This window comes from Copadichromis virginalis, linkage group LG5 (assembly GCF_057382275.1).
Source record: "Copadichromis virginalis isolate Kocher_CV1m ecotype Utaka linkage group LG5, C_Virginalis_male_GT1.1, whole genome shotgun sequence".
Classification (NCBI taxonomy): Eukaryota; Metazoa; Chordata; class Actinopteri; order Cichliformes; family Cichlidae; genus Copadichromis; species Copadichromis virginalis.
Genome location: NC_140622.1, coordinates 1,438,689 through 1,446,843, shown reverse-complemented (window position 1 = coordinate 1,446,843; position 8,155 = coordinate 1,438,689). Strand labels below are relative to the sequence as shown.

Genomic DNA, 8,155 nt, shown 5'->3' with positions numbered 1-8,155 from the left:
TTTTATACACAGTCCCACATTTTTAGAAATGTGCCCAGTACTAAATTAATGTAATTATATAAGGATATAAGAGTTTTTAAATACTTGGCTTTGCATTCTGACTTTAATCTACAGCCAATGAACATTCTGCACACACTGCATCATTACAGTTGATCTCAACCTAACAGCTGGGAAAGGTTTCAGCACCCAGACAAACCTGAAGTGGTTAACCAGAAGAAAATGTATGGCTGGATAATTTGCTGTTATTAATTAATAGATACAGTACTGATTATGCTTATCATTGCAATGTCAGCTATTGATCTGATAGCTCATTTCCAAGTCAAATTATTGATTGGGTTTACCATGTCTTACCTGGAAGGGGGGTTATTAGGCACGTCACCTAGACTCCCACCATCCTGAATCTTTATCACTTGCACTTTGATACTTTCTATTAGTCATGAATGAGTAAGATATAAATCTGTCCAACTCCATCAAGCTCTGAAGTCTGCTCCAGTGTGCCTTGCTGGAAGGTAATGAGATCGATGAGTTCAGTCGGGTTCTGATTTGTGTTGTACACAGCTAGTATTTTGCTGCAACTGGGAATATTGTTTGTACATTGTAGTGCACATACTAGCAACTACACATAAGCCTCAAATTAAGGATTCAGTTAGTTTTTAGATTTTTTGTTGTGTTGTTTTAACAATCTGTAAAATTTCACTCAGGTAATGTTCATCTGACTAATTAAGGAGCAATTGTAGTTGAAGCTCTGATTTTGTGACTCGTGTAGGATGAAGTATCTAATGACACTGATTTATAATTACTCAGAAGCTCAGTTCTACAGAAGGACACCAGGGGAGTCTCCAGACCACAACATGGCAAAACTCCTTATAGGTAAATAACGTTCATTCATTCTTCCATTAATTTTTCCTTGTTAATTTATTGAGCGGTAGAGCATCGTCATTATAATACTGAGTTCATCATTATTGTTATTTTAATTACTCTGTATTTTTTTCTATCCTTCTATCTTGGATAAAGATTACGTGTATTTACTAGAGATCACGGCTCAGGCGATGATTTAAGGATTTATGGTGTTTCTCAACAACAAGGCAGATGGCTGCATGGCATTTAAAACACATCAATTTACCAGCACCGGGCATCAGCTAAAATGTTAACAATCATATCTAACAACAGTAATAACAAAAGCGACGATTTTCACGTTTTCTTGTTTCCTTTTTTCAGCTCTGGGCATTCTGTGTGTTATACACATTTGTAAGTACCTGTGTTCATTGACCGAGTCTTGCCACCATGATCAACGTTTCAGAATAAACCCAACGAGTCTTTGCTCTATCTGCCCTTAGGTTCAGCCAATAAGCTGGTGTGCCATATGACCAACTGGGCCCAGTACAGACCGAGTGCTGGCAAATTCACACCAGATAACATCGATCCCTTCCTGTGCACCCATGTCATCTATGCTCTGGCCACCATTAACAGCTTCAACCAGATCAGCCCCATTGAGCACAATGATGAGGAGCTGTACAGGAGCCTTAACAGCCTGAAGAATGTGTGAGTTCAGTCGTGCAATGCACCAGTATTAACCACAATTTAATATTAGCCTGCAACCACTTTTAAGCCAAAAGCCACGTTTCAGTGTTTCCATCGCAGCTTCTTTCAGCAGAGTAGCTTTTAGAAGAACATTTAAATAAGAAGGATGAGTAACCTTGAATTCTGTCACAATATTTGTAATTATTTAGAAATAATTGGGATCACAACGATGACAGCAATCTGACTGGAAGTCAGGTGTTCCTTAATTATTTAAGGTTATGTCTTTGTGTCTCCTGCTCTCTGCTAACAGCAACCCTGCACTGAAGACTCTGCTGACTGTTGGAGGAACTGTTAATGGAGTGAGCCCGTGAGTTTCACCGTCACCAGTTCTCAGATCTCATATCTACCTCTATTACTTTCATGTAGACGAGATGTCATGTTTTATATTTCCCTGCATCCCACCAGATTCATTGCTATGGTTTCCACTTCTGAGAATCGTGCACTCTTTATCAAGTCTGCCATCAGTTTCCTGCACGCCCATAACTTCGACGGGATAAACCTGGACTGGGAATATCCTGGACACAATGGTAGCCCAGAAGGTGACAAGGAGAAGTTCACTCTATTGGTCACGGTAAACACAGTTCACACTGGCCTCAAATTTTAAATGCAATGTTGAAGCTAGACTACATTGTGGCATGATGATTAGCGCTGTTAGCGGTGACAGTAGGTGTGAGTATGAGTGTGAATGGTGTCTCTGTGTTAGCCCTGTGAAAAACTGGTGACCTACGAAGAGTGTAACCTGCCTCTCACCCTGTAGCAGCAGGACCCTGAACTGAATAAGCAGGAAAAAATGAATGGATGCTGAATATCGAGTGTTTTCTCTACCACTGGATTCTTTTGGTTGGGTTAATTTCAAAAAGTTGCTTTTTGTTGAATTTTTGTTGATCACTGCATTGCAAAATTTTGTTGATGAAATGAAATAATTCTTGTAAAACAGAGCAGCCAATAATAATCAATCCATTCAGTGTCTCCATGGTCTCATATGTTAAACCTCACAAATATTAAATGAAAATAAGGTCCTGTGTGTCTTTGACCTTGAAATAACACTGCACTGGAAATCTTGTTTCTTGTGTTACATTCTGTACCCTGTGGTTGATGAAAGGATGAATGTACCCTACCGTGTTTTCTTTCATTTTGCCTCTGTCACCATTCTTTTTCCTAACAGTTTACAATATACATTACTTTACTTATACATTACTGTATTTATGTAACAACTGACACCTTTTCTTCACAAAACCCAAAAAACCCTTTATCATAACAGTGCATTGCTTTGAGAATAATCATTCTTCATTGTTGTAATCAGAATTTTCTCTGACTGGCTCTGCGTTGCTTTTGCCCTTTCCCCCTATAGGAGCTTGTAAAAGCATTCGAGGCTGATGCCATAGAAAACAAGAGAACTCAGCTGCTGCTATCGGCCAATGTTGCTGCAATTCCTCAGACTGTTGATAGAGCATATGAGGTCGCCAAGATTGCACCGTAAGCTTGATTTCAGCATTTGTACATATTTTCAGGAAAGTAAGGAATCCCCCCCAAAATTTTCACCATTACTGAACTTTAGCATTAGCAAATAACTCATTAGTATTAATTATTAGTGTTCCTTATTTCAAATGACACAGAGCCCAATTTTACATGTATTGTGTGACCACAAAGGTCCCATATGGTCTGTGTCTTTCACAAATGAACAAATGTATTGAACAAAAATTTCCAACCCAACAGACACTTTGACTTTATCAACATCATGACCTATGACTACCATGGTCACTGGGATCCAGTAACTGGACACAACAGCCCACTGTATGAGAGCGCTGTGGACTCTGGCATACAACTTCATTACAACATAGTAAGAACCACACTATCACATCTACATCTGTCCTCGCTTTCTTCTTCAGATAAAGGTTATCCAATCAAATGTAACATAACAAGTTTAACACAAGCTTTATGCAATGTTCGTCTCCCTGTTTTGTAGAACTCCTCTATAGCCCACTGGGTCTCTCTGGGAGCACCATCTGAAAAGCTGCTGCTAGGTTTCCCTACTTATGGAAGGACCTTCCGTCTTAGCGGTGGGGCAAATGGCCTGGGAGCACCAGCCAATGGGCCCGCAGGTGCTGGACCCTACACTCGCACTGAAGGTTTCTGGGCCTTCTATGAGGTACAATAACACATTCATAAAAAGCTCAAGTTTGTTTGTGCTGTAAGTCACCTATTACTCCATGATTGGTGGCTGTAGCTCAGGAAGTAGAGGAGGTCATCTATTAATTGGAAGCTCTGTGTTTTGATCCCTGGCTGGTCCAGTATCCTTAGGCAAGGTATTGAAGCCCATGTTGCTCTCCAATGTGTTCATCAAAGTGTGAATGTTAGATAGAAAGCATTTAGGTGTGGAAAAGGTGCTTGTATGAATGCATGTTTCATAAATCCCTGTGAGTGCTCAAGTAGAGTAGAAAAGCCCTATGCAAGAACCTCTTCACCTACCATTAATCCACTTAAGAAGGAAAATGTCAGTCCAAAAGCCTGTGTTGTTTCTGGGTTACCAGATCTGTGACTTCACTAATACTGCTACTCTTGGATGGATCTCTGAGCAAGAGGTTCCATATGCCACCTATGGGAGTTCCTGGTTGGGCTATGATGACCAGCGCAGCTATTCTTCCAAGGTAAACAGGTTTGATATGCCTCAAATAAGACAAGTTCTTGCATTTGTTCTGTTCTATTGAATTGTGCCCACTTTTATTATAATCAGTTTTGTTGGCTGTCCTGCAGGTCCAGTGGCTGACTGCCCACAATTTGGGAGGTGCTCATGTGTGGACTATGGATATGGATGACTTCAGTGGATCTTTCTGCTCAGCTGGAGATTATCCTCTCATCAACCACCTCAGGATTTCAATGGGTAAGTGGTGTAATTCAGCTAACTCAGCGTTTATAAAATACAATAGAATACAACACAACTTTATTTATATAGCAGATGTAAAACCAAAGGTACACCAAAGTGCTTCACAACAAGGTTAAAACATAACAGATAACAGGGTACAAATAAACTAACAAGTGAGAAATGCTAGTTAAACAATCAATACAGATAAAACAGGAAATAAAGCATCTCAGCGTAATCTAGTGGATAAAATCACTGAGAATTCGTAAATGTAAGGTGGGGGTTTTAGGGGGTCCAAGAGTATCAGCAAATTGGCCCCGGGGAATATGGTTATTAAACTACACTGTTTCTGTTTTCTTCTCATTTAATATAAGAGTTATCAGAGAGCCAGTCTTGGACCTCTCTCAAGCACTCTAGCAGACAGTGTACTGGCGACAAAATGTCATCAGACAGTCGAAAGTAAATTTGAATATGGTCAGCATAAAAGTGAAAGGAGATATTATACTTCTCGAAGATAGAGAAGATAGAGCACATACAATGAAAACAACATAGGGCCCAACACAGATCCCTGGGGCACACCACAGGGAAGCAACAGAGGAAAAGAAGCAGTGACGGAGTAGGACCTATCCGATAGATACGATCTAAACCAGTTAAAGGCACTACCCCTTATGCCTACTGTATGTTCAAGCCTCATTAGGAGGATATTATGGTCCAGCGTAACAAAGGCAGATGTCAAGTCCAATAAAACTAAGACCGTAGAGCACCCTGAGTCAGCAAATAAAAGAAGGCCATTAAGGACTCTCAGCAGAAAGAAACAAAAGAATAAAAACAAAAGTTTGGTCACTTTCTGCATATAACCTTTTTTCAATTTCCTGTGATACAGGCTTTGGTCCAAAACCTACCACTACACCACGCCCTACCACAACTAAGGATCCTGCTGCTGACTTCTGCCGTGGCCGTCCTGATGGGTTGTATGAAAACCCAGCTGACAAAACCACCTACTTCCAGTGCTTCCAAGGAAACACCTACCTGCACCATTGCCAGCCTGGTCTCATCTACTGGGACTCCTGCAAGTGCTGCAACTGGCCCTGAGCCACAGAAGCATGATAAACATCACTGTCCTGAGTGAGAGCAGAAAAAGAAAGCATTGCATTTGACTCAATATTTTCTTGACAAAAATAAACTAAATCAATTCATAACGTGTTCCAGTGATTGGCTTGAATATTTGTCTTTGATGTGCTTCATAGAAAAAAAATAGACAAAAACAAAAGAAACTCATATACATGATTAAATATTTTTAAAACTGTGCCTTACTACATTATATGTAATTGAGCTGCTCTAATTTTAAGTGACAATTATTGCTATGTTTTCATTTTGTGAACTGATTAATAATAATAATAATAATAATAATAATAATAATAACTTTATTTATAAAGCACTTTCAAACAAAGTGCTGTACAACTGTTTAAAACTAAAGAGATAAAAAATAAATAAATAATAAAAAGCGATACATAGCAATACACGTAAAAGACACAACACAAGTTAAAAACAGTAAGAATTTAAAAACTAAAAGCCAGGAATTAAGACTTGTAAGATAAAGTGAACAAATGTGTCTTCAGCTTAGTTTTAAAAACCTCCACGGAGCATGCCTGCCTAACATCTTGAGGGAGGTTGTTCCACAGAAACGGGGCACGAAAAGAAAAAGCACGCTCTCCAATTGTCTTTTTTCTGGCTCTAGGAACCTTTAGAAGGCCAGAGTCCTGAGATCGGAGTGCACGGGATGGAACGTAAAGATGTAAAAGGTCGGAGAGGTATGAAGGTGCCAATCCGTTTAAAGCCTTGTAGGTGAGCAGCAGGACCTTAAAATCTGCTCGAACCTGACAAGGTAGCCAATGCAGAGATCTCAGAACAGGGCTAATGTGCTCAAATTTCCCAGTTCTTGTTAAAATGCGAGCAGCTGCATTTTGCACCATCTGTAGACCTCTAAAACCTTTCTTTGGTAGCCCAGAAAGAAGAGCATTGCAATAATCAATACGGGAAGACACAAATGCATGGACAAGAACCTCTGCAGTGTCGCTTGACAAAACTTGTCTGGCTATGTTCCTCAAATGATAAAAGGCGGTCTTTGTTATCTCTATTACATGAGATTTAAAACGAGAGCACCATGTCAAACCACACGCCCAAGGTTTTTACCTTGTCCCTACAATTTATGACACTGTCATCAATTCTCAAGATTAAATTTTGGGACAAGTGCTGAAATTTGTGTGGCCCAATGACCATCAACTCTGTCTTATCATTATTTAGGAGCAAGAAATTATCTGATAACCAGCCCTTAATTGCAGATAGACAAGATTCTAGTTTAGAGACTTCAGCACAATTTCCAATGGTTAAAGGAACATAAAGCTGCAGGTCATCAGCGTAACAATGAAAGGTTACATTAAAAGAACGTAATAGAACACCAAGAGGCAGCAGGTACATAGAAAACAGCAATGGTCCAAGTACAGAGCCCTGACGGACCCCATGCCTCACTGCACAGGTCTCAAAGAGATCATTTTTAAAACTAACAGTCTGAGACCTCCCAGACAGGTAAGATCTCAGCCATGATAAAACATTTCCTGTAACTCCAATAAAATGTTCAAGCCTATCTAATAAAATGCAGTGATCCACAGTGTCAAACGCAGCACTTAGATCCAGCAGTAATAAAACTGAAGTGCGATCTTTGTCTGTATTTACCAGCAGATCATTTACCACTTTTACTAAAGCTGTTTCTGTGGAGTGATTTGGTCTAAAAGCAGACTGAAATGGTTCAAACAGATTGCTTGTTGACAAATGCTCAGTGAGCTGCTTAAAAACCACTTTTTCAAAGATTTTAGAAAAAAAAGACAGATGTGAGATGGGTCTATAGTTTGCAACCATATCAACATCCAGTCCAGGCTTTTTCAAGATCGGCACTACCACAGCTGATTTAAAACATTCAGGAAAGACTCCAGTCGTCACTGAAGTATTTAAAAGAAACAGACTGTAGGGTCCTAATGCTGACCACAGTTCCTTTGTAACCCAGGCTGGTAGAGGATCCAAAGAACAGGTTGTACATCGAGCTGCTTTTACAACCTTAGTTAATCCATACAGGGAAATGACCTCGAAGTCAGAAAATAGTTTATCGGCACCAACAGGCAAAGCAGCCGAGTAGTCTAATGAAAAGCTTGAGGAGGGAGTAATCTGATTCCTAAGTGTTTCAGCCCTGTCTCTGAAAAACATAAGAAAGTCATGAGCTGTCAAATTTGAACAGCAGAGAGTTGAGTTACTTTCTGTTGCGACACTGTGTTGAAAAGGAGTTTTGAGTTATGTTTATGACTCATGATAAGATTTGAGAAATAATTTGCTTTCGCTGCCGACATCGCTGATTGAAAAGAAGACAGTGAGTCCTTCCAAGCCTGGAGAAATACTTCTAGTCTGGAAGATCTCCAGTGACGCTCTGCTTTTCTACAATTTCTTCTCAAGTTCAGGAGCTCCTCATTTAGCCAAGGCATAGGGTTCCTTTGTTGACATTTCGACTTCTTTATGGGAGCAACAGAGTCCAGTAGTTCAAGAAGTGTATTATTAAGGTTCACAGTCAAGGTATCTACACATACTGTAACTCCTGGGTATAAATAGGGTCCAACACATCAGGTAGATGTAATTTAACTCCAAGCAATGCTTCGGGGCTAATATAAC

At 39.8% G+C, this 8,155-nt stretch overlaps 1 protein-coding gene across 2 annotated transcripts; it reads left to right on the top strand.

Moving 5' to 3' along the window:
• The first annotated feature begins 425 nt into the window (after positions 1-425).
• Positions 426-5,644, top strand: LOC146708708 (acidic mammalian chitinase-like). Of its 2 annotated transcripts, XM_085455518.1 has the most exons (12): positions 426-509; positions 805-870; positions 1,219-1,248; positions 1,338-1,542; positions 1,832-1,888; positions 1,987-2,152; positions 2,933-3,057; positions 3,298-3,421; positions 3,548-3,730; positions 4,113-4,229; positions 4,336-4,462; positions 5,325-5,644. In XM_085455518.1, the coding sequence occupies exons 2-12, from the start codon at positions 852-854 to the stop codon at positions 5,531-5,533; spliced, it is 1,362 nt and encodes a 453-aa protein (XP_085311644.1). In that variant the 5' UTR covers positions 426-509; positions 805-851; the 3' UTR covers positions 5,534-5,644. The 2 variants fall into 2 exon arrangements, with proteins under 2 accessions (XP_085311644.1, XP_085311642.1); XM_085455516.1 differs by lacking the exon at positions 426-509 and having other exon boundaries at positions 753-870.
• Positions 5,645-8,155: the final 2,511 nt, after the last annotated feature.

Excerpts from the sequence above, each read along its gene's own strand:
- LOC146708708 (XM_085455516.1), top strand. The coding sequence starts at position 768 with ATGAAGTATCTAATGACACTGATTTATAATTACTCAGAAGCTCAGTTC. Across the intron at positions 3,422-3,547 it reads TACAACTTCATTACAACATA|AACTCCTCTATAGCCCACTG; the intron begins GTAAGAACCACA and ends CCTGTTTTGTAG. Across the intron at positions 3,731-4,112 it reads GTTTCTGGGCCTTCTATGAG|ATCTGTGACTTCACTAATAC; the intron begins GTACAATAACAC and ends CTGGGTTACCAG.